We start from the raw sequence: 27,006 nt of genomic DNA on the forward strand, positions 1-27,006 counted from the left end.
CCTGGATAGAGAGTCACAAGCCTTGCCTTTTACCAGGATTCCTTCCACTTCAATTAACTTTCCATTCCACACTTTAAATGTGGAAACAAATGGAATGATTAAGTAAGCCACAAGGCTGCCATTTAAGGACAGTTGGCCCTTTCAGACTACTACTGGTTGGTGAATGCCAGAACCTTCATGTGACTCTCCACTGGTGCTCTTCAGGGTTTTACGGAGCCGGCAGATTTTGTTGCGTGCATTATGAACAATTTATTATTTTTATCTCACCCTTACTTCAAGCCTCAGGGCACCAAACCAAGTTTTCCCCTCACAATAACTCAGACAGATGAAGCTGAGACTGCATGACAGGCCCATGGTTGCCAAGTGGGATTAGGACCCCACATTTCCATGGTCCTTGTTTTAACTACTACGCCACACTGACTCTCCAATGGAGTTATCCATCTGGGGTGGGCAAAAAAGGATTTCCTCATGGCTTAAATTAGGCTGAAACCTTTTCAATTTCCTGCAGATTTAGAGAAAAGCCAACAACGTAAGCCAATGAACCTACAGGACAGTGTGGGATTTTACAAACTAACCAACTGTTCAAATCAATTCTATTGATTTTAACACAATTGAAAGCGTACTGATTCATTAACTCTGATTTCTCAATTGTAATTGAATGCCACCTGCATTAAGCAAGGGGTTGGATTAGACAGACTGTATCTCTATGATTCTTTCCTTATTGAGCTGTTTTCCAAGGGGCTATAGACATGGATACACTTGTACAATATACAACACACCTGTACACAAACAGTTGCTATGAGCACAATGTAGTGAACATCACAGGTATTTTAGTTCAAAACCAGCTCATATTGTTAGCGTCTGATAACATATCCTGGAAAAAAAGTCTTCAAAGTGAAAGCCGGATCTTTTCCTCTTGCACTGAACATTTTTTTCTGTAGAGGTTTAACATATTTATATCCCACTCTATAAGGATAAATACTTCTGCAAGTCACCTGTGATATCAAAGGAAGGGGGAGGGAAATCTATTCACAGAGACTACCAAAAGTGCATTTGGATGCTGGCTCCAGCCATATATGGCCCTCAAGGCATCTACACTATTTGGCTGTTGAGAGATGGCTTTGTGGAGGCTTCTAGCAGTAGAGGCACTGGGATGAAAATGAGCAACAGCACACATTTTGAGATTTCTATGGCTTGAACAGTTTTTTTCTGGTGGGTGAGATCATTACTCTTTTTTATTCTAAATAGCTCAACAAGTCATATTCTAGAATGAACATATCTCCGATATTTATTTTGGTAACTAAACTGGCTTTCTTGCCAAGACTCATGGTAGATTACACTATAAAAAAGCAGACATTAGAGAACTCCAGATAACCATGCAGTAGGACTAGGATTACAGAACTGGACAAAAGTGCAAACAAAAAAGAAAAAAAACCCCAACAGTTTAATGCCTGATATACCATAATACAGAAAATGGGCAGCAAAAGTAGAAGGATGATATGCACAAAAAAAACCCTCTGCAAGGGTCTACAGACCTATCCCTTAGGAAGTGACCTTCTGTGCTTGATCTAGGCCTTCTGCACAGAAAGGCTACTAGACAAATACTGAAGAGCGTCTGTCAGATGCCACTTTCATAATAGGGCACGAGAACTCAGCAAGTCTGAATTTTTACCTGCCTTCCTAGGTAAAAAGAAACAGCTGATTGCACTCATCTGTTTTTAGAATTCCTTCTGAATCCATTATCTGTACCTTGACAGATCTACAGACAGGAGATTCTGAGTTACTGATAATCCATAGGATGAGGGAAGGCAGAGAAGATAGTACTAAGTTATGTGTGCCCATTCTCTAAGTCCTTTTCATACATTCTACTTAGTAAGATGCCTTGGGGATCCTTGGAGAAGCAGCAGAGACATTTTCTAAATAAATAAAACCATGTTCAACCTGTTCCTCAATATTTTTCAATCTGGTTCTAGCTTTTTATGCACTTAATGATCTTATGATCATTATTCATTTAGTTATACTTCAATTCACGTGTGCCTAAAAAGTGTTGTTAAGAGATAAAACTGGGAAAGCACAACTTACCACTCTGATGAATTCAAATAGTTCAATGACTGCTGAATTCAGCAAATTGTACCTAGTTCCATTATCCAAAAGAGCATTTATGACTGGCTCAAACAGGTTTCCTTTGGTGATATAACGGTTATAAAATTCATCCTTTAGGCCAATTATCCTCCTCATGAAACGAAGAGCACCTACAATATTAACAAGCATTTTTCAGATCCTTTGAAGTTCCCAAAGGCACATTTCACATCTTGAGCGGTTATTCTCCACATTAACTTGCATTTCACAATGCACACAGATCAAGTGGAATGGTTCGTTTTTTGTTGGTTTAATGCACAGTGGTAAAAGGCTGTGCAGAACTAGTGTCGGCAAAAGCAAATGTGGAACACAAAATTCCAGGAACTTGCCCTGGAGGAGCCATGCTGAAGTGATGAGGAAAGGACAAGACAGTAGAGATGCTCTTGTGCCAATTGAGCTCAAACTATTCCTCCTTTTCCAAGCTAGCCATGCATCGCTGTGTTGGGTTTGGAGATGGGCAGTCCTGTTCCCTTGGGACACTTTCTTTTGAGTGGGCATGGGCAAGTTATCTGCCAGCCCACTTCCCTTCCTGGCTTTTAGATGTCAGGTCAACATGTGCCTGCTTGCCCAAGCCCTTTCACTCATTATTTTTTTCAAACAGAGTTCTGCTATGTTCCTTTAAAAAGAGGTTTGTCTGTTTTCCAACTTAACTCATCTCTTGTAAGGCTACACTGGTTTTCTGTTCCTTTTTAAAAAGAGTGTATTTTGAGCTAAACGTTTTACTGATTCAAGGCACAAATCAGAAAGTATATGATCTCTCAAACTGGGCTTTGGAGCAGAGTTTCAGTCCAATTGGGGACAGGTGTTCGTCCTTAAATCAAGAATCATCTCAACATTGGTTAAAAATCAGTACTCGAATATGGTGAAAAAAGAACAGTATGTGGCACTGTGTACACCCTGCATGACTACACAGACCAAGTTGAGTCCAAGGTTTGTGAGAACTGTGCTCCCTTCTGCATTTTTCATATTTTGCCTAATTTATAAGGGAAGAACATATGACAGTGATGCCCTGGCCTCTAACAACTGAAAAATCTTATTCAGCATCTCTTTGGGATTGAGCTTTGGCCAGGCATAGCCCACATATTTTTGAGGGCAGGAAAAACATTTTTTAATGATAAATGAAAGCACAGACTCACAGAAAACCAAATTCTGCACAGAATACTGTATTCTTTTCTGGGCACTCACAAAAACATGAGCATACAAAAAGCTCCAACCTATTTTTTCATTTTGGCTTGGGAACTACTTCTAGATGGCCAGGATACACAGAACACTATCACAAACTGTGATGGGGAGGGGGGGAGAGAGAGTTGCTACTTACACAGTGCCAAAAAGGTGTGTTTTGAGTTCATCAAGACCAAAACTCTTCTCAGCAAATCCTTGTTCATAATATAGTTCTTGATGTGATAGGTGTGGTGTTCCACACAAAAAGTGAGTAACTCCAAAATTAAGGCAAGCAGCTGTGCAGTTTGATAGTTGTCTGCAATATAAAACAGATCAAATGAGGTATGAAGAAGCCTGTGAGTGCCTCTGCATTCATCAGGTTTGTTACATAGAACATTAGCCTGCATGTTCTCCCTTCTGTCAGGCATATGAGATATAGCTCTTTGCCTTGAAGAACTCTCAAATATGAACGGAGATCCCAGGTCTGATATCACAATTTGTGAAAAGCATGTGCTTATACTGGCTGGGGCCCATTACAACTGATTCTACACAAACTGGGGTTTCTCCAGTGCTTTTAAAATAGTTCAGTTGCCTCTTCAGTGCAAATGCATGCGTAAGCTGTTACATCGTGTTTCAGAGTGCTGAGAAGACGGTGCTGAAAATTGCCAACTCATGCAATATCTTCCCACATGGAGAACTTAAATGGTTCACAAGACTATTCTTCAGTTTCTTGGATTATAACTTGGCTATACAAATAAAATAACTTGGTTGTTATAAAGTCTTCCAGTTTGTTCCTGTAAACCGGCACTCTGCTGTTAGAATGAGGTACAACATCTCCTGAGATGATCACCTCCCTAATCCTCCCCTCCTTATAGCCACACTCTACTGCTCAGACTCAGCTGTGGCCCCCTACATTACGTGGAACGTGAATGGCCCTTAGCTTCTCCTCGAACAAATTTTTGTGCGAGTATATGTGTGAGTGTGTGACTCAACAGTATACAGATACAATCAATCTAGTTTTCCAGAAAGGCTCTTCTTACAACTACACACAGCATTTCAAACTACACTGCACAGAAGGTATCCTCTTACCTGGGCAAATTGTATTATTCTTGTTGCTTCCAACAACCGTATCTTATCAAAAGAAAGAAAAAGATTTAATCACCATACGTTGCCTGCTTAATTACTGTAGCAACATATCAGATGAGGACCAAGACAAGACGCATATATTCTATTTCAAGGCTAACCAATTTATGACCCACCTCTGTATTAGAACCCATCCACTCTTTTGGGGGCTACAGCACCAGCTGGTCAATTTTGCTTGCAATTTCACTCCAACTCTACACAGTCACTATATGTAGATGAAAACAAGCCATTTGACAGAATATATATGGTGACTCCATGGTCAAGGAGATGCTTGTAAAATGTTACAGCCCCCCAACACAGCTGGGTGAACAAGCTCCTTAAAGACACATTCCAGATCACTATGTGCATTCTTCGTGGCAAATACAAAAATAATTTTTGTGGCCCAAAAAAAGACTGGCACATTTATTGTGGCAAAAGATTTTGTAGGCTACAGTTTGTTGCAACATATGCTTGAGGTTGGCAGATTTGTATGGAAACACACACTGGAAGACAAAGTTGTGAACAGTTGATTAAAGAGACTATGAAATGCAGATTTACTATACAGTCCTATGCAGTTACTCCAGTCTAAGCCTGCCAGTATCAGATGGCATAAACTGGAGTAACTCTGCATAGATTACTACCAGAACTCTCTGCTGCTGACCTGAAAATCACCATTCCTCACAAAGATCTCTAAGGGAAGACTCCAGAGCAAAACTGCTTAATTCAAATTTATCAGGAAGTTGAACTCTATTAATCTAATTCTGAAGCATGATCAAGGCTCTGCCACTCATTAATATCTCTCAAGCTTTGCTGAACTAATTTACCACCAAATTCTACTGCTGTGAGTGATCATGGTGCTCATCTTGTATACATTTGAGCTTGGCATAGAAATGTCACAGCCTATCCCTTGCATTCCATGGCTTTTTAACTCCATAGTTAACATGTTTTCTTTAGTTTAGTGTTCAGTGTGTATCCATCCATCTCCATGTGCCATCTGGACACAATTCTTTCTTCTACAAGGGGTTCTTTTCCATGATTAAAAAGTACACAGGAATAAGTCTTTAAATAAAAACAAAAATAATTCTTGAGCATCCTTAAAAACATGAGCTCATTCCTATGAGGAACTATAGCATGAAAGCTAGTGAAAACTCCAGTGAAGATAACAGACATAAATGCCTAACTGTGCAATCCTAAGGAGGGGTGTGTGTGAAGTGCCATAAGAGCTGGCATGACCCTGTGCCAGCGTCCATGCCAATTTGTGTCGTGATAAGTGGCACCTACGTTGGGACGGAGGCACTTATGCCGGTCTTGGGGAGTGACAAAGCAGAGCACAGGCCTCGGCTGCCTCCCCGGCAGCGTAGCCCTGGCAAAACTCCCTGTTGCAGCATCCAAAGGGGCGTTCCCAGGGGTGGAGCTGCCTTTAGGCAGCTTCCATGGCCCTTTCGGCCTGGAAACGCTAAACAAAGTCCTCCCATGTATTATACTCTCCACCACTTAATTTTTCACAGTCAATACAACTTTGAAAGATACTATCCACTGGAAAATCTGCTTTAAAAAGAAAAGAAAAAAAGAACACTGTTCTATTGAGTGGTATCGCAGGCCTTCTAAGACCACATTTCTATTTCTGGGTACGTTTCACAAACTAGTTGTTGGTCACAGTAACATTAGCATTTAATTCTACCCCTGATTTTTATTAGAAGTATGGGTTAAATTGTTCTTGACTGGTCTCTTGTTCGTAATAAATGTTGACTGATATCAGAAGTATTGAGCACCTGTGTCATGAGGACAATAAACTTTACATACAGACTTGAATTATATATTGTTTTAATATATGGCCAGTTCAAAACTCCATCTGAAGATTATGCCAAAAACATTTTTAGTGCTAGGGACCAGATGTATTTTCTTATTTTTATATCTTTTTTTAATTTTATAATTTTTCTGCTTTCTATCCGTTTAATGCCATGTACCCCTGACCCGGATAGCCCAGGCTAGACTAATCTTGTCAGATCCCAGAAGCTAAGTAGGGTTGGCCCAGGTAAGTACTTGGATGAAAGACCACCAAGAAACTCCAAGGTCACAATGCAGAGGTAGGCAATGGCAAACCACTTCTGAACGTCTCTTGCCTTGAAATTCCTACAGGAATTCCACCACCACCACCAATGCCACGGAAATTCCTTACCAGTCTTTTACAATAAATCAGTTGCTAAGAAGCACTCTTTATACACACGTTTGTTCCCTACATACCTTTTGAGCAAAGATCTTCTGATCAAAAATCTAGGAGCAAAAACATCCATGATCTTGGGACTGCATATGACATTAACTCAGGCAGCACAATAAAAATACCTTACTCGAGCAAATGAACACCACTGCCCCATCAATGCTAAATACATAGTAGATAGAGGAGGACAAGACAAAAAAGCTGCTTAGAGTTTAACCTTACCTTTATCACTCTTATCCTCAGATGTATTTGCTAGAAGTGGGGCTGTCAGAACATGCATACAATGGTTGTAGAAGAAATTGAGAAATTCACTTTTTTCAGTTTTCTGAAACAAGAGATACTAAATATTGTAAGAGTCATGCAGTCATATAAGAGTAACTACTAGCAGATACAAAAAAAATGAGGCATATTACTTTCAACTCCTGTAAAATGCCTATTTAGAGATGAAAGGAAACATTCCTGCTGAAACAGCTACTGAGTTAAATGGCTAATAGGTTTTGCATATACATGTACTGTATGTGTAGTGCTGGGTTTATTTACATTATTTCATGCCCTACCACAACATAACCTTAATTTGTTGTTGTAGCCAATTGAGGTTCTTAGACTGAAACATGGCAAACCCCATCACTATTCACTACACCACACTGCAATGCAAAGTTTTAACAAGGTTGTACCAGATGAACAGTAAACTTTGCTTCATCAATGGGATGGAACTTTTCCCCATGGCCCAGGATTCTGAGGACCCCCAGAAAGAGCTGAGTGTAAAGTGGAGGTTTTCTACCAGCAAAAATCACACTTTCATCAGATGTGCCCCACCACTAGTAAAAACCAAGTGATGAACACAGTTCATTGTATATATTTTATCTGAAACATGTATACTTTGCACTTGCACTCCCAGCATACCGGCTCTCTGGGCAGTCCCCTATCTTATCAATAAAAGCACTAAGAGAAGCACACAAGCTCATGGCTCAGGTTACACGCCACTTTCATTTGGAATCTAATGGAGGCTCACATTTACAGAGAATGCCTTTCAATCCACTTGGCAGCAGACATTTCTATCAGTAGTGGTGGCAGCAGCACTCATCATTCAAACACTGCATTTAGTGGGGGGAGGGTAGCAGCATGCCCACTACTGGAATGGTGGGCTAAGCTTATGTAAATTACAGCTTGAAGGCAATGTTTGGATCATGAATTTACTGAAGTGCTACACAGTTGAAAAATCATACATATACTTTAACAAAACACACCGACAACATGCTGTGGGAAATCTTTCAAGTGAAACCGCCATTCTTACTTCGCAGATGAGTGATGGATTTAAAAACAAAATCATGCTTCAAAGTGTCTTTTGCCCGAAATGCAAGAGCACTGTGCATTTTGCAAAACAGTTAAAAAGAGTGCTGAAAGACAGGGAGATTTTATTTAATGTGTTTCTTAAACAGTAAAGTTTCTTTACCCCTTTCCATTTTCTTACATTAGCTGTGGCCAACATGTTCTCAGGATCGATTAGTGTACGCAAGAGCCCCATTAACTGAACAGCGCCACCAAGCTCGGGGTCAGTGTCACAGATCATTTGCTCAATGACTACATTTATGAGGAGGATATCCTGTAACAAAAGCAAGACAAATTAGGCCAGTGGTCCTTAACTGTTAATCCTCTACCACCCACCAACTGTGCAACACTTCCTTCAAATACTCTTCCCCTGGAAGCTACAGGTTAAAAGTCAGCACCAAAAATAGCACTCATAAGAGGCTACTTTATTTATACAGCTATATATACACAACACACAGATTTCAGAAACATATTTGGGGAGACTCTTGCGCCTAATGACCAGTTAACTCCCTAGTTACATTTGATTCCTATTTGCTGAGGGCCACTTTTTAAGGGCCTGGAGGAGAAATTTAGAATTTTATCCCCAGGGTTCAGTGAGCAGTATAAAAAAGCCCCACCAGATGGTGGACATGATTGCCTCACAGTACCCTCTCTCCTCTCCTGTGGAGCCCCCAATGCACCTTAGTCACTGAGGAGCTTGAGGCAATTAAAGGACTGGACAGAGAGAGAGAGAGAGAGCGAGTAAGTGGAGGAAAATGTGAATGTGATTGAACACAGGCAAGAATCCATTATTGTGACTATTTTGTGGTGGTGATGGCAGCAAAGCAAACTCATTTGTTCACCACCACTGTGCCTGTGCAATGCCATATGGTACAGCTTTTCCAGGTTGTGAGGGAGCTTCTATCTTAGGCACCTGAGGATGCAGACCATGAAAATGTATAGGCTCATTTTAACTCTTTTGCAATGCAGTTTGCATATAGAAACAGCTCACATGTGCTGCAACTTAGGTGTCATGGTAAGTTCAGTTCTATCTCAAGAGGCTGCTGGACTGCAGTCTGATCCTAGCAATATGGACAACTTTCAGGTGGTTGAAGCCTGAAGAAGTGAGCAAGCTGCTTAGAAGCATGCAGCCCACCACATCTAGGCACCCCTGGTCCCAAGTGGCCGACATAATTACCGCCCAGTGGTCAACATTCCATTCGTGGGCAAGATGCTTCAGGAGTTGGTGGCTACTTGGCTTCGGGTGGTCTTGAAAGACCAGGCTATCTAGATCCATTTCAATCTAGACTGAGGCCTCGGTTTGGGAGGAGAACAGCCTTGGTTGCCCTGACTGATCAATTTACTGGAAGAATGCGTCCCTGTTGGTTATCCAGAACCTCTTAGTTGCTTTGGATACCATCAAATATGGTATCCTTCAGGAGAAGCTGGCTGCTTTGTGAGTGGAAGCTGCTTTTGGATTAACCAAGGATGCAACTCAAATTTTGGCATTCAGTTGCTAAATCCTCTGGTTTTTGTTCTGTTATTGCCCTAGATTTAGTGATCATTTTTATTACTGTTGCCATCTTTAATGCCACAGCAGAAAGCCAACAAAGAAGTTCTAAAAATAAATAAACCATAACTCCGTCTTCATATAGGTATGCAATTTGGACATTAGCAACCCTATTTTCTCGGCCAGTTACATGATTACTGATGTAAAACCAAAGAACTTCTCATGACACTCCAAATTACTGATCAGAATACATGTATAGGCATGTTCTCTCCACCTCATAAAACATACACCTATAGTGAGAAATATCAGCTAATGAGTATTTTGGGCTTTTTCAGATGGAAATGTATCACATAAGCAAGCTGTATCTTTCTTACGTCATCACTCTGCTGGGCTTCTTGCATCACAAATTCCCGGACCATGGATGGACTGAATTCTACCAGATAAGAAAATATATCTGTAGCAGCAGCTCTAACCTGCAAATCATCCATGCCCTGAAATGAAAATAAAATAAACTTGGAGAAAATTGAGACATTTCAGATACAGCAGCCACCATGCAGAATTCAAATATGCAAAAAGCCAATGGGGCTGGTTCCTGAGAACCAAGAGCAGAACCCTACAGATGGAGTGGGGATGCCTTTTCCAGATCCTCTCTCCTGCTGCAGCCTATTGCAGCCCTTACAAAAACCACTCTGGCACAGACTCTGGCAAAAGTCGATGATAAAGCAAGCAAAATGAGAACAAGGAGCATATTAATATTTTTAGCAAGACAAACGAGAATAATTTATTTACACCAGGAGCAGGAAGCTGGTCCAGGGAGGTCATAGGGTCCTTGAACAACAAAGGCATGAAAAGACTGCTTAAGGAAGACAAGGAGATTGCACAGAAGCTAAATTAACAATATGCAGCAGTTATTACTGTGGAAAATATGGGGCAATTACCCATACTGAGCTGCTGCTTTTGGGAAAGTTGATGGAAGAACTGAGCCAAACAGAAGTGATGAAAGATCAAGTTCTAGGGCTAACTGACAAATTAAACACGAATGAGTCACTGGGTTCAGATGGCACACACCAGGGATTCTTAAGCAACTCTAATGCGGAAAACTATTCCTTTCTTAACAAAAATATGCCATGATGCTAAAACTGGACTTCCTTGCAGAGGGTTGTTAGGTAACAAATGCAACACTGGCTTTTAAACAGGAATCCAGAAGTGATACATGTAGTTATAGAATGATTAACCTAATGTTTGTTCCAGGTAAGTTGATGGAAACTGTTATTAAAGATAGAATTATTACAAATGCGGCAAAAAAACAAAAAAAACCCAAACCTCATTCTGCTGAGAAAGAATGAGCCTGGCTTCTGCGAAGGGAAGTTCTGTTTCACCAACCTCTGGTGTTCTGTTGTTGTTGTTTTTTTTACAAGGTTAACAAACATATGGACAAGGGTAATTTTAAAGTTACTATATAACTAGTCTTCTAAAACGTTTTTGACAAAGTCCTTTATGAAAGACTCCTGATTAAGCTTCACAGTCAAGGAAAGAGAGGGTGAGGTGAGTCCCCTCATGGATTAGGAACTAGTTACACAATAGGAAGAAGAGAGTCACAGTAAATGGACAGTTGTAAAGATGGAAGGAAGGAAGTACTGGGGTTCTATAAGGAATTGTGCTATTTAAGTTGTTGACCTGGAATTGGATGTGAGCAGCAAGGTAGCCAAGTTATTCAGAATGGTGAAAAGCAAAAGACTGGGCAGAGCTCCAAAAGGGTCTCTCCAAACTGACAAATTATACAATGATGGGGTTTAAACTTGCCATGACTGACCAGGAAAGTTCTTGGGGTCCTGGTGGAAAGCCCAATGAAAACACTGGTTCAGTGTGCAACAACAGTGAAAAAGGAAAATTATCTTATGAGGATTACTGGAAAATGGACTGAAAACAAGATGCCAGGTATTATAATACTTAGACTGTATTTGGAACAGTGTGTTCACTTCTTGTCACTGTATCTCAAAAAGGAAATTGTGGTGCAGAAAAATGGTCAAGGGGTTGGAGTACCCTCCCTACAAGGAAAAGCTACAGAGATTGATGCTTTTAATTTAGTGAAAAGATAAATAGGTGGAGACATGATAGAAATCGACAGAATTATGTTTATGGTGGAGATTCACTCCCTCTCCCATAGTACTACAACTCACTGGCACCCAATGAAGCTGAGGGCAGCTCATTCAGGACAGACAACAAGAAGTACAACTTCTCTCAAAGAGAAGTTAATTTGTGGAATTCACTGCCATGGCATGTGGTGACAGTTACTAGTTCTACTGGCTTTAAGAGGGGCTTATATGCATTCATGGGGGGTAAGACCAACCAATAGCCTTTAGATAAAATGACTAAACAGAACCTCCATGTTCAGAGGCAGTAACCTTCTGAATACCAGTGCAGGGAGGCAACAACAGGAGAAAGCTGTACTTCCATGCCCTGTTTCTTGGCCTTCTGGTGGCATTCGGCTGGCTACTTCGATACAGGATATCAGACTAGATTGGCCCAGTGGTCCAATTTAGTTAGAAAGCTTACTGGAAGAGAACTAGGCAAACCCTGAGAATGACAGAGCAAGCTGAATAGCTGAAGACTGGATCCTACAAAACTACAAGCTGTGGGGACTATTCTTGCTCCTAGCTGCCATCTTTACCCCTGTGCTCAGTGGAGTTTTGTCCGCAATACTTTACCAAGCTCAAAGCATTTCAGGAGCTACTGGGGGAAGGTGGGAAAAAGTCTAGTTCTGCTAGTTCTGCTTGTGATTCATAGATGCAAACCCTTTAAATTTCCTCTCACTTGATGCAAGAGAGTGGAAATGACAGTTCCTGCTACTACAGTGGGGGGGGGGAAAAGGATTTTTTTCTTCCTACCAGGCCTCTTGCTTCTCATGCTATGTATGCCCTGGACAATGAGTTTCTGAGTAACAATCCAAACAGCTATGCACATCCATGCATATATAGTTGCATACCACAGTTCACCATGCTATCTACATGATACAATACCAAAAGTTTAGCACGAAGTTATGTCCCTCCCAGACTTACACATAAAAATTTGTAATAATTCAGGCAGAAGTTTGCTTTTCATTCTCAGATCGCTCTGCTCCCAGGCGTATTACTGTCTAACGTACCTCAGAAATCTGCAGCTATCTAGTACTGATTTATTTCAAAAGCATCAGATAATACTGTTAGTGGCAATATTCCCACTCCACCATTTCCAAGTATGGAAACTCGCTGTAGTCAATGTTTTAGATGAACATTCCCAATTATTAGAGATTTATAGAAGGTTCTTTAAAGTCCCTGATTAAAACATTAAAACATTAAAACAAAACAAAAAAAGCCTACTGCAACTCCTCAAGTATAGCTTAGGGTTTGACTTACCATTACAATTTCAAGAGCAGGAAGAATTCCTAACTTTGCCAAAGTTTTGAAAAAAGTATCTCTATTCTGAGGTTGCAGTGTCTGAGAAAATGCACAAAACTCCTTGAAAAAGTTAACCTGTAAGGTATAAAAAACAAAATAAGAACCAAGAAACAACTAATAACATTACTAACTGAGCTACAGATATTTTTAAAAATCTGAATTTATTTATTTACAAAATGTATATCCTGCCTTTCTGCCCAATCAGAACCACCAAGACAGGTAATTTTACTTGACACGGAACCAATGTTACAGGTGAGAAAGGCAGCACCACTGAAAGAGAACAGCTTCATTTCCCCTCATTTTTTGCCCTCAAACACCTCTAAATACAGAGGCAATATAACGTTAGGACTAACATCAGGAGCTTTTGAAATACTACATCCTGAGCAGTTAACAACATTTATACTCTTAAAGTTGCTATATCCCATGAAATGCAACAAATGTGCTGGGATTTAATTGTTCTAATATACCTAAGTATAGAAAAAACAGAGATAAAAATATGAAGCAGTAAAGCCCAAGGGCTACACAAACAATGATGAGAAAATATTTAAGCAGCGTCTTGCCATTTATTATTTTACTTTACAAAATTTGTATCTTGCCTTTCTACCCTCATTGGGCCACTAAGGCAGCTGAAAATTTAAAACATTCATAATAAAGTCATATTTTCAAACCATTAAAACCCAACCAAAAAGAACACATCATTAAAACAATGACTAAATTACATACAAAGATATCTTTTCCCACATGAACAACTGGTAGCCACCCAGGATGGTCTGGAAATTGGCTATCCGAAAATTAAGTGCTGCTGAGGAGTACACTTTCCTCCCCAGAGTATCAAGCCGTTTACTTTCTTTATCAGAGGGCGAGGCTTGGTGGCCGATTTTATGCTTCGCCTGCATCTCCTCGGTAACAATGGAAGATGGAGGAGGATGGTTAGATAAAAATGAGCATGAATCAGGCTTCACTCTGTAGGAGTTATCCACCCTTCTAGTAGTAGGAGGGGCAGAGGCAGGTTTAGAAAAGATGGGGGCTTGGATATCTTGAAGGCCCTCTAATACAGGAAAAAGTACCATATCCACAGATCCAGCATGGAGTCTACTTAGGATTTTATCCTTTGGCTTGTTATCCACAGCAGTTACATCAAGGTCCAGGGCTGCAGCAATCCTTAACATTTGGTCTGCCCTAATTCTAGAATCTTCAGTAAGAGGGACATTATCCTGGTCACCAGACATATCATCTGGGGATAAATCAAGAGTGGCATCCGATGCTGTATTCATAGCCGAGGTTCCCTCCATAGGATCGTATGGATCTAAAGGAGCAACATACTGCTGGAACTCAGGTGTAAGGATTGGAGGGTCCAGGTGGGCTGGCAGTGCCCGTTGGACAGGCTGACCACAAATATCCAGGTTTCTGGTCCTGCAGAACTCGATCCAACTGGGGATGTCAGCAGGAGAGATAAGCATTTGTTGTGGCTGTTGGAAACACTGCCAATGCAGGTTAGGCGCAGGAGAGACTGAACGGGATTCAAAACCCTCAGGGGAGGGATAAATTAAATCCTGACCAAAAATAGAATGAGCAGGTGACCCCACTGACGGGGTTTTAGGAGGAGGGGGGGTAATAGCCCGTGTCACCTTAGCAGCAGAGCTTTTCTTTTTCTTATCAGATTTATCCTTATGTTTCAGCCTCTTAGGGGAGGAAGGCTCTAGCGGAGCAGAAGAGCTCTTTCTCTTTCCCACAGACGACGAGCCCGCGGTAGGGGGCCTCTGGTCTGCAGCCGTCAGGCGTGAGCTCGAGCCCGAGGGCGGAGGGACTGCAAAAGCTGGAACCGAGCCAGGGGGCGGAGCGCCGGTCGGGACCGAGGCAACTGCAGGCGTCGAGCTAGCTGAGCAGGGGAGTGTGCTTTGAACCGAGGAGCCCTCCGGTTCGACAGTTGGGGCCTGAACGACTGCCCCTGTAGCGGGCGCAGCGCTTTTTGCTGGGGCCGAGGCTGTGCTCTTCGCAGAATGGACAGACGCTGCCCCCGATAAATCAGCTGATGGTCGGGTCGGGGTGGAGCGCACAGAAGCGGTTTGCTTTGCCGTTGCCTCCAAAGACTTTTCCCATAGGGCAGCCTTAAGCCGAAACGCCCTGTCCTTCCTGGCTGCGCTGGTAAACTTCTTGCAGACGGCGCAAGTCTGCACAGAATGCCCCTCCCCCAGACAAAGAAGGCACAGCTCGTGCTCATCAGAGCAGGGCATTTTTAAGCCACAAGAGGAACACTTTTTAAACGGCGGCTTAGCTGCCATGGCGGCACTAAGAAGCGATTCAGTCTAGGCCAGATGGACTGCCTCAGACTGGGTAAGTATCTGATGAAAACTCACGAAAAGCAGGAGGTTTATTGAACACTTCTACACCACACGGCGGCGAAAAAGGAACTGAGGGAGGAGGGGGAGCCCCTCCCATCGGGTCACGTGGTGGTTTGGGCGGGAAGGAACCGCCACGCTCACCCAAGAGGGGAGGGGCACCCCCTCTGTTACTAGGAGGCTAGAAAAATCTTCCACCGACAGGCTGGCCTGCGCCTGCGCAGTCCCATATGTGGGGCTGCACTGAAGACTGACAAAGACATAAAAACTATTAAGACACTGGGCTGGAGGGAGGGATCCTTGAAGGAATGCCAAATTAAACGAAAGTCTTAACTCACTGACAGACGATGGCAACAGACGGGGACAGATGATGTAGGTTAGTGCCTGGATTGTGTCTGTTATTGTGCTTTCAAGATGCCCTCACATTTCCAGAGTGTCTCATGCAAAAAGTAAAAACTAAAATCTCCGGCTGCCCAAACATTCCAGGCTCCAAAGCCACGTGGTTGAGCCCATGTACAGATGATGACTGTGAGTCATCTCACACATTATGCAACCGTAATTCTGAGCTTACCACTGAGTGTACACAAGAAACTATAGCAAACATGACATTCTGAGAAGTGCACATATGACTCATCATGTACATTTTAAACATACACCTAAGAAAACTGGGACTGGATCTAACAGCTCCCTTCCTTAGAGTAAGGATTCTTCCGCTGCAGTAAGTTTTCTTCCAGTAGAAGGTTCCTCACTTAACAGAAGGCAGCCACTGGATCCAATTCCTAAGAGACCATTTGAGTGACTTGTTTTTTTCATACGCTCTCTTGCTGTTCACTAGTTTATCTACTGCAGTACAGGTCAAGTTAATGCTCTATACATACTATGCCAAAGTAAACCATGCTTAAATTTGGGATACAGTGGTTTAATAACCACATAATCCAGCCTGCTTCACATGTAGACCCTTTGAAATTGCTGTGCTAGCACAAGTTCCTTAAAAATGAACAGAAACAGTAGTTCAAGAGCTGGAGGGACGAAGCACAGATTTCTTGACTGGATCACCCAAACCAGACTTACCAGTTCACGTCTTTTGTCATCGTCAGTAGCATCATCAGTTAGCTGTGCAAAAACTTCAGACAAGAACTTTTCATCTTCCTGTAGGATACAATAATTATTACAGATTGTGTCATAACTGAGAAACCTATTCTGATAGTACAAAACCAGGTTAGTCTGGGTCTTAATAGCTGTTGTACACCTGGCCCATATATCCTGTTCTTTCTGAAATGCAGTGTAGGAGTGGATTGGATTGAAATCAAATCGATTTAAATCATGGTTTTCTACACTCTTTTACAGTCTGCTGCCCTTATAGGTTTTCTCCTACAGCAGGGCTCGGCAAACTCATTAGTCAAAAGAGCCTAATATCAACAGTACAACGATTGAGATTTCTTTTGAGAGCCAAATTTCTTAAACTATATAGGTAGGTACACTGTTTATTAACTTAATAAGCTTTAAAGTTTTAAGTCTTAATTAAACTATAGGTACAATGAATAAAACTTGATATCATACTTAATAGTGATCTTATTTATTGATAAAAATTAAATTGTAAGTCCCTGCCATTTTCCCCTCCCCGTCCGGAGTCCTCGTCTGGAGGCCTGGTCTACCGCCATAAAAGCCTATTGGCAGACCTGGCCTCTGGCTGAGTCCCATTGGGAGGCCAGGTCTACCCATTGGCTTTCTTGGCAGTAGAACTGGCCTCTGAAGGGGGACTTTTCCCCCTCCTCGGAGTCCAGGTCTACCGCCAAGAAAGCCAGTGGGTAGACTTGGCCTCCCAATAGGACTCAGCCGGAGGCCAGGTCTACCAAAGGAAGCCCGCACCGCCCAACAGCTGATAGGTGGGGGGGCCAGGAACCGCTGAGCCGCCCGCCCAGCAATCGCGCGGCTAGAAGGGAGGGGAGGCTTTAGCCTCCCAACCACTGAAGGCAAGGGAAAGAGGGACCCGGCCATTCTCCATGGGGGGGGGGAGAGAGAGCACGCCCGCTCGCCAGCTCTCTCTCTCTCTCAGGTGCAGCGGCTCCGCAGCCTGGCTGCCGGCGCGAGCGGGCGCAAGAGCAGGGGCTCTGAACCAAGTTCGGAGAGCAGTACTCAATGGGCCAAAGAGCTGCATGCGGCTCTGGAGCAGCAGTTTTGAGACCCCTCTCCTACAGCGAGAGAATAATATGATATACCTCAGGCTATACACCCAAAGATCCCAAGACTTTAGTGGAGAAGTCTGCTCAGGTTTCACTTTCATTTTAATTGCTTGCCCCACCCTCCTCACACTTAGCTCCTTGTGCAGATCTATTTCACTCCAAACAATCTTCTGTTAATTGAACTTCTTGAAACCTAGCATTTAAGAGGTTGACTCTGTTTTGCAAAGGAACAACAGGATTAAGGTATTTTTCTCATATGTTTATCTTATAACATTTTTGCTGTGAAGAAGAGGTATTTCAATATTAAATCATTAATTTTTTACTCCATGTGTACACTCCCAGCTTTTTCTTGCATTTATGTCTTCTTGACAGAATGTTTTAAGAAAACTGGTAATTGCAATTAATATCCGAGACAGACCTTTTCCCCATCTCTGTTAAGAGTTACACTGCTAATGTATATGCTTGAGCGTTATCATACTGCCACTGTTTAAAGAAGACTAAAAATGTGATATGGCTGAAAGGAACCATCTCCCCTCTTATAAGCCTGGACCACTAACACACTTCAGCCCCTTTAGATCAACTCAAGACAGTAGAATAAAACCACAAGCACAGAACAGAAGTAGAAAAAGAAAACATGACTCCAGGCGAATGAGCAAGCAGGCACCCCACCCACTCACACATACCAACACTGTTATATCTGCCCTATCTAGCATCTTATGAATCAATCTGAAAGATTGTTTACGTGCCATTCAACCTCCACTTTGAACAGCTTTAGCAATAAAATAGGATACTCTGTCACTCATGAATGCAGTTGAAAAATCTACAACCCCCCACCTCAAGGAAATACATTTTTTATCTTAAGGAAAGAACTCCATGTTTAAAAAACAAAGTTATTCACTGTAGTAATGAAAGATAAATTCTCAACGGGCATACTTTGATTTTAAAAATTTCTGAACACTGTCCTCTTAAATCTCTTGCTAGCTCTCCAGCATCAAGTGCCAACCTGGCTATGAGTCCAACTATGAAGAGACTCTGCAAAACAGTCAAGAACTGGGAGAGGGGAAATATCAGTTCTTTTCTGAGCATGTTGCAGCCATAGCGCAAGAAAGCCATATACTCTCTCTGTAACATTATGTCTAAGAGTTAGCTATGTCAGAGAAGAGCAGGTTAGCACCCCCAATTCTATCAATATCTCATTCTGCCAACTGAGTGTTGAGCCAACATCAGCCCACCATCGCAGGGAGCTTATGCTATTGTTTACCAATTTCCAACCAACTGAAAGAAGTTCAACTACACATAAGACAGCACAGCTTTGTTAAGCCAAAGTGCGGATGAGGCATACTTCAGAGCCAGATGACACATCAATTGGTCACAGATCCATTTCCTGCTTCCCACCTTTCCCCCCAAATGGTCCACAATCTCATGTCTGCCTACTCTTGACATTTGAGCTTGCATGCTATTTTCAGCATTAGTTCAAGGTTTAGAAAAGCATCACTGTGCAAAACTGTCATAGCATACACATCAGTGCCTTTCTAAGTACCCTCCATACAATGCCATCCACGAGTTGCTGTGTCATACTGCTGCCACACTCATGACACATATTGGGAGGCACACCCCACAATGAAGTCATTGCGTAGCCATATGGCAGCCATTCAATCAGCTCAACAACAAAGAGTTGTGGCTCTCTCCCATTTTGAACAGGAGTATTACATTACACTGATATTTTCAAGGAGGCAGTTTTCAAGGCAGAAGTTATTCCTTTCATTTGTTGATGTTACAATTACCAATTATCTACAGGTAAAAACATATTGGCCAGAGTATGAAATGATTAAAAACTGTCATATTCCTATTCATTTTTCTACTACTGTAAGATAACAAAAATATGTTCTTTTCCTCACTCCTCCACGGCACCACCCAGTGTGCTATTTCTACCTTAAACACTAACAACTCAAGTCTCGAATTAATAATTTTCTCTTGTAATGAAAAAAGGTGTTTATCTTCACACGATGATTAAATTTAAAGTAAAAAATATTTTAAAATCAGGAAAAGGTAAAGTAAAATTTATTATGACTCTCTCCCTTGAGCATGTAAACGCCCCCAAGAGTCCACAAACCAAGCCCATGAAGATCTGAACAAATATATTGCCACAATTTAAGGAGGTCAGAAGTATGATTATTTTATCAAAAGGAATATAGTTAACGCGTTTCTTACATTTCGGCAGTTCATGTAGCACTGTGGATTTACCTATCATAGAAGAAAGGGGAACAGCACTAGTCCGAGTCAAATGCTGACCAATGATTTCTCAGTGGGTTGTAATTGGTTTATACATATTATTTTTGTAGAACCTTTTAATAAAAACCTTGAAAAAATTATAAATCACATTACAAAAAGGTAATTTCTGCAAGACTGACTAAATATGATCGCAAGATATAGCTATGACAACAGCTCTAGAGCTCTGCACTTCTTTCCAGAACGAGTGTTCAGAGTGAACCTTCCAAAGCAATGAGGATACTCTAAAATGACGAGCCAGCAAAGGCCAAGATCCAAAGTACCCACAACTGGTTCCATGTGGAAAGGGGACCTTTGAACAACTGTGTCTCATATAGCAGCACCACCTGAAACAAAAATGAATTCCAAAAGTTCTTGCAATATGGAACTTGGAAAGGGAGAAAGAACTGCCATTCAAATAAAGTTAAAAATTCTAATGGCATAAACAAGAGATCTTGGGCTCACTTAGAATCATAGAATCATAGAGTTGGAAGGGACCACCAGGGCCATCAAGTCCAACCCCCTGCACAATGCAGGAAATTCACAACTACCTCCCACCTCCACACCCCTAGTGACCAGAAGATGGCCAAGATGCCCTCCCTCATCATCTGCCTAAGGTCACAGAATCAGCATTGCTGACAGATGGCCATCCAACTTCTTCTTAAAAACCTCCAGGGAAGGAGAGCTTACCACCTCCCGAGGAAGCCTGTTCCACTGAGGAACCGCTCTGTTAGAAAATTCTTCCTAGAAAATTCTAGACGGAAACTCTTTTGATTTAATTTCAACCCGTTGGTTCTGGTCTGACATTCTTGAGCAACAGAAAACAACTTGGCACCCTCCTCTATATGACAGCCCTTCAAGTACTTGAACATGGTTATCATATCCCCTCTCAGTCTTCTCCTCTTCAGGCTAAACATACCCAGCTCCTTCAACCTTTCCTCATAGGACTTGGTCTCCAGACCCCTCACCATCTTTGTTGCCCTTCTCTGGACACGTTCCAGCTTGTCTACATCTTTCTTAAATTTTGGTGCCCAAAACTGAACACAGTACTCTAGCTGAGGTCTAACCAGAGCAGAGTAAAGCGATACCATCACTTTGCGTGATCTGGAAGCTATACTTCTGTTGATGCAGCCCAAGACTGCATTTGCCTTTTTAGTTACAGCATCACACTGCTGACTCATGTTCAGTGTTTGGTCTACTAAGACCCCAAGATCCTTTTCACACACACTACTGCTCAAACAAGTCTCCCCCATCCTATAATTATGCATTTGATTTTTCCTACCTAAATGCAGAACTTTACATTTGTCTTTGTTGAAGTGCATTTTATTAGTTCTAGCCCATTTCTCCAGCCTGTCAAGATCATCCTGCATCTTGGCTCTGTCTTCTAACGTATTTGCTACCCCTCCCAATTTAGCATCATCTGCAAATTTAATAAGCATCCCCTCTATTCCTTCATCCAAATCATTTATAAAGATGTTGAACAACACAGGGCTCAGCACAGATCCCTGAGGAACTCCACTAGTCACTTCTCTCCATGTGGACGAGGAACCATTAACTAGCACTCTTTGGGTACGATCTGTCAACCAGTTGCAGATCCAGCTAACAATAATAGGATCTAACCCACATTTTCCCAATTTGTCAACTAGAATACTATGTGGAACCTTACCAAAAGCCTTACTGAAATCTAGATAAACTATGTCTACAGCATTCCCCTGATCCAGCAAGGTAGTAACTTTCTCAAAAAAAGGAGATAAGATTAGTCCTTTGAGCAAGATCTTACTCCTATGTATATTGCTCCTTTTCACTTGCTACTCAACTGCTAGCTGATGAAGAGAGATTTACTCAATACTGGTTCATTTGAAATGTTTTTATTTAGATCCCTGCAGGCAACAAGAAACTTCAAAAAATGCACCAATTCCATGTTGTCACAGCAGCGGCAACAAAAGAAGAAATGGTTTCCAAAACACTGCTGTTGGTAAATTTTGGACATATTTTCTCCATGGCCATTTATACAGGGTCGATTCTAATGCTCGCTCAAAGCTGCTTTTTTGGTCGTTTGTATAGCTAAGCTGCAGCTGTGATTCTGCAAGCTTCTTTCCGGAAATGCTTCGATGTGGGGGCGGAGCAAACACAAAAGGTTGTGTTAAAGGGGCGCTTAAGTAATGCAAAGCAGATATGCGCCAGCTTCGCAGCGACAGCATGAAGAAATAAAAATATGTGGGGCACTTCAGCCTGGAACGTGCTGCTAATTACCATGCATAAACGGCCCATATGTTTTGCTCCTGGAAGACATAGGAGTTGGGGAGAAGAATGGTGGAGGCTTTAAGGCCTAACACTGTCCTTTTAAGGCTCACTATGTACAGATTTTTTTTATCCCACTCAACTTCAAAGAACCAGACTGAGTTTTAACACATATAATACCACACTTTAAATATTAACATAAAACAATTTAAAATGTCAGCAGGACTACTGTCTGCTAAAAACTTCACCCAATACCATTTTAACCTCTACCTTTAAAATGCCAGCCCAAATATAGAAGTATTACAGTACATTCTTAAGAACACTTTCCTGGGAGTAAGCTCCACTAAGTAGACGTGCTTAGGAGGGCACTGTTACTGTGCTTCCAGAAGGTGCCTGAGCAAAGGAAAGAGCTCTATAATTAAGGGAAAGCCATCAAAGGAACAGGTATTCTTATAATTGTAGGACCAAGTTTAGAATATTCTAGAGTTTTAATAAAGCATATTTATCATGTCTAGTAAGCAACCATGAAGCAGTGCAGATTATACTTTTGATTCCATTTTTGTGAGGTAGTAAACCAGCGTAATCTGAATTACCTGTACCTTAACAGACAAAACCTGATAAATTCCATACAGCAGTAACCTCACCTTAACGGCACAACTGAGGCATGAATTGATCTAAACTTAAAGATACTCTAGCAGCCTTTTCACCAGTGGAGCTGGCTAGGAGGCACACCTGGCCATTACTACCACCCAAAGATACAGCAGCAACAGCCAAGAGACAAAGGGAAGCTTAGCTTTATCAGTGATGGGTGTTCAAATCCCCACAAGTCACAATGGTTAACAACCATTATTACTTCCCTCTTCGCTTTCAATTGATTTGCTCACATTCAATCTCCCATTATGGCAGGACACCAGAAAAGCAATACAGAAGAACCTGAGACGAAAGGGGGGGGGGAGAGAAATGGAGTGACACAGTTGGGTGTCATCAGCAGACTGGTGATACTTTACTTCAAATCTCACACAACAGGATGCCAAAGAGGAGATCCCAGGGAGGTGACAAACAATCACCCACCACTGCCAGAAGAGACCTTCTTGCCAAGTATGAACTTAAATACTCCAGAGAAGTACTACATAAATTAAGCATCTGCCAGGTCATAGAGTCACTTCATCAACATTTCATCAGTGGTGTCTAAACAGAAGAGTTCAAAGGACCCAGCAGGATATGATGTCTTCTGTGGCTTTCTAGGCTTTGGTTGCTGACAACTTCTCCAGGCTAGGTCCTCCAGCCAGGATGGGCAGGAGTCCAGCTGAAAACTTGTCATCTGCAACCCCTGCCTTGCCCTGAACCAGACCAGGGATTTCTCAAAGTCAGTACAGTTTACTTTGACAGGCAGTGGCTTTCCAAGGGCTCAGGTTTTCACTATCAAATCCCTTTAAGCAAAGATGCTACGGATTGAACACAGGATCCTTCTACGTACAAAACAGATGCTTTAACAATTAGGGAATAGCCCCACTCCACTGTCTGCCATTGGTGGGCAAAACTGATACAAGCAATCATAACCAAGATGGAGTCAACTTCTGAGTTGAGTTTAACAACAAACAACTGTATCTGGAAGAGCGTTTCCACTTCAAGGGCCTTTTCTGACCAAGCAGCATTAAGTTCCTCCATAAGTAAAAAATAGTGAATAGAAAATTCACCACAATCACCTTAGGACTACAAGCTGAAATTTATCAGGCTCTTCACCATGCAGGACAACTTCATAAGAACATAAGAAAAGCCATGCCGGATCAGACCAAGGCCCATCAAGTCCAGCAGTCTGTTCACATAGTGGCCAACCAGGTGTCTCTAGGAAGCCCACAAACAAGACAACTGCAGCAGCATTCTCCTGCCTGTGTTCCACAACACCAAATATATTAGGCATGCTCCTCTGATCCTGGAGAGAATAGGTATGCATCATGACTAGTATCCATTTTTACTAGTAGTCATGAATACCCCTCTCCTCCATGAACATGTCCACTCCCCTCTTAAAGCCTTCCAAGTTGGCAGCCATCACCACATCAACTGGAAAACACGCTGCTTGTTGCTGCCACAGCCACAAGCAGTCCTTCAAAAGCTAAATTGCAGTAACTTGCCTTCAGAACTGAAATACCTCATTTGCTCTAGCAGCTTCAGCTACCTTGGCCTATGAATTTCTGGACCAGTACTGCCACATAGTGGCTGCAGAGGTACCATAAAAAAGTGACAAGGTTGAGCTCAAAAATTCCAGAGCCCAGTCAAATCCAGACTCCTACAGCCTGCCAATATACAAGAACAGAGCCAGCATAGTGTAGTGGTTAGTGTCGGACTAATATCAGGGAGACCCAGGTTCAAATCCCCACTTGTGCCACGGAAGCTTGCTGGCTGACTTTGGACCAGTCACACACTCTCAGCCTAGCCTACCTTACAGGGTTAATAAATGAGGAGAAATGAGAGAAAAACAATGCAAGCTGCTGTGGGTCCCCTTTGGAGAGAAAGGCAGGGTGCAAATGAATTAAACAAGCAAACATTTGGGACTGAGGTGTTTCTCTATACACTCCCATTTAGCACAATAATCTCAGGAGCTGACATACCAGAGACCAAGCTCAGACTTCCTTAGTGGTTACCCCAGCCTTTGTCCAAGCCAGTGGCACTTAAACAAAGGCTTTCTTAGACACCCACCCCACCCAGAAGCTTCCTTGTAGCTCCATGTTCTAGACAGCATACACAGAATTTTCCTGCATCTAGGAGTTTAGGGATTACATATTTGAAGAAAGCTTGTGTTAAGTAATAAGGAAGTTTACCTGAAAGGGAATAGGATTATTACATTCACTGCTCTTGCATAAATTCAAGAATTGTCCCAAAACAACATAAAAATGTGTATGTTTACAGAAGCTTCCAATAATGAAAAAGACCATTCTACCCAGGAAATTTTTTAAATTTCCCCTCTTCACTTTTAATGCTTTTGTATTTAGAGGTTTCATGATTGCAATAGATATTAAAAGAAATATTCAGTAGACATAATGGTGTTTTATCATCTGTGATTTAGCTTCTGAACTGGATTTCTATATGATCACTGCATTACTTTGCAGAAATTTTTAAATGTTACGAAAGAGGGAAACTGAACAGCCACATCCTTCTCATACAGTCTTTTATAAAATATCTAGACACATCCACAGATTGCTGTTTTTAAATGCAGGAAACCTAATGACAGCATTTGTTAAAAGTCTCCATTTATACCACCTTTTGCTTTCTGTAGGGCACACAACACAGCTGCTTGTGAACAGACGAAACTGCTAACCATCTGCCATGAGTAAGGCCACTGCTGAAAGCCACCCACCTTTTAAGTCACACACACAGAGAGAGAGAGAGAGTGAGAGAGAGAGTTGGATGCAACATGTCTGGTTCAAGAGGAATCCACTATATCTGTGCAATATCCAAGAGAGTACAGCAAAGAATAAAACTAGCCAGTATTGTGCGTCAGGAAAAGGCATCAAAACAAAAAGGTTTAGTGTTGTATACAGGTAAACAACGTGCGGGGAAAAGACATATAATGGTTAATCTCTCAATCATTCATGGAAGCCTCAAGGTGTAAATCCTTCCAAAGTCTACTTTCACTTACCTGTAGCATACTGACAATCTCGACTTTATTAAAGAAAATGAAAGAAGTGAGGGTAGAAAGAAAATTCTCTTCAAACACAGATGGCGTTGGCAAGATGATGTCCTGAATGTATTGTACCCTGTAAGTCTGATGAATCTTTTGCCTTAGTTCAGAGTCTGTGATAGGTATGACCTCTTTAAACTTCGCTGTTTTGGTCAAGAATTCCCTGTGCCTTTTTGGCTGAGCTAACGCAGGGTCATATTCAAGGCATCCCACAACATCCATAATGCACTCATCTGAAAACATCACCTCAAAAAGAGTTGCTTTATTGAGGAACAAAATTCCTCGAATAATTTCATACAAATGATGTAAGCCTTCGGTATTTTCTAGGTTCTCACAGAGCTGGAAAAGCTGCAGTAATTTTTTAATGTAGCCTTCATTTTCCAAAGCCAAGGCTAACTTTTCTCTACGGATGGGTGATGAGAGAACTGAGGTAACTAGATCAGCGATCTCTTCAAGTTTGTTGAGCTCACAAGTAGGCAGATCAATCAGATGACTAGTTTCAGGCATTTCCTCAAAGCGTTCCTCTTCAGATTCATCAATGAGGTCCTGGGTGACTTCCACTGAAGGATCTTTACCTTGAACCTAAAAATGGAAAGATGAACAATTGCTGACTCATTCTGAAATGTACACTAGTGACTATGGGTGGTGTTTTTAAAGGAGAAATGTAAAACCAATTGTCTGAGCAGAATACATGAAAATACATTTGCTCAAGTGAATAGGTTTCTGGCATTCTGCAACCTGACCTGGATCAAAATGGGGATGCACCAAATTCAAATTCTACTTTCATGGCAAATATGGAGACTGCGGAAAAAGAGGAGGAACTTTCCCAATGCTCATCAGAGCTGTGAATATGAAACAATCTTTCCGAATATGTCTCACTGGTCCTTAGGGACAACTGTGCTATCCAAAGCCCAACCAGTGAATTATCTATAACAGAAGATAGTCATGTAGACTATACATTTGGGGAGGGGATGCGGCTCAGTGGTCGAGCATCTGCTTGGAATGCAGAAGGTCCCAGGTTCAATCCCCGGCATCTCCAGTTAAAGGGACTAGGCAAGTGGGTGATGTGAAAGACCTCTGCCTGAAACCCTGGAGAGCCGCTGCCGGTCTGAGTAGGCAATACTGACTTTGATGGACCAGGGGTCTGATTCAGTATAAGGCAGCTTCATGTATGTGCAACTCTGGTGCATTTCATTCCAGGCACAGAAGTGCTCTGCTGGACAGCAAATCACTGCACACACATTGGTTTACAGGGACTAGATGAAACTGAAGTCACATTACCAATATTTTGGTATAGGTGCACACAAAACTTTTTTGTGTATGTATAGAATTGTACTTTGTACATGTGTTGCTTGAATATCACATATATACATGCCAGGTAACATACATGCATTAGTTGAA

At 41.9% G+C, this 27,006-nt stretch overlaps 1 protein-coding gene across 2 annotated transcripts in view; it reads right to left on the minus strand.

Moving 5' to 3' along the window:
- Positions 1-27,006, minus strand: part of PPP4R3B (protein phosphatase 4 regulatory subunit 3B) — a 37,069-nt gene that overhangs the window by 3,446 nt on the left and 6,617 nt on the right. Inside the window, exons 4-12 of one of the 2 annotated variants that reach the window (XM_056852583.1) lie at positions 25,564-26,187; positions 16,306-16,383; positions 12,854-12,970; positions 9,833-9,949; positions 8,094-8,243; positions 6,863-6,965; positions 4,390-4,431; positions 3,458-3,616; positions 2,083-2,252 (exon numbers count right to left, since the gene is read on the minus strand). In XM_056852583.1, the coding sequence (XP_056708561.1) occupies positions 2,083-2,252; positions 3,458-3,616; positions 4,390-4,431; positions 6,863-6,965; positions 8,094-8,243; positions 9,833-9,949; positions 12,854-12,970; positions 16,306-16,383; positions 25,564-26,187 (1,560 nt within the window). The remainder of the gene's footprint in view (positions 1-2,082; positions 2,253-3,457; positions 3,617-4,389; positions 4,432-6,862; positions 6,966-8,093; positions 8,244-9,832; positions 9,950-12,853; positions 12,971-16,305; positions 16,384-25,563; positions 26,188-27,006) is intronic. The other variant, XM_056852584.1, reaches the window with a different exon arrangement.

This window comes from Euleptes europaea, chromosome 7 (assembly GCF_029931775.1).
Source record: "Euleptes europaea isolate rEulEur1 chromosome 7, rEulEur1.hap1, whole genome shotgun sequence".
NCBI classification, from domain to species: domain Eukaryota; kingdom Metazoa; phylum Chordata; class Lepidosauria; order Squamata; family Sphaerodactylidae; genus Euleptes; species Euleptes europaea.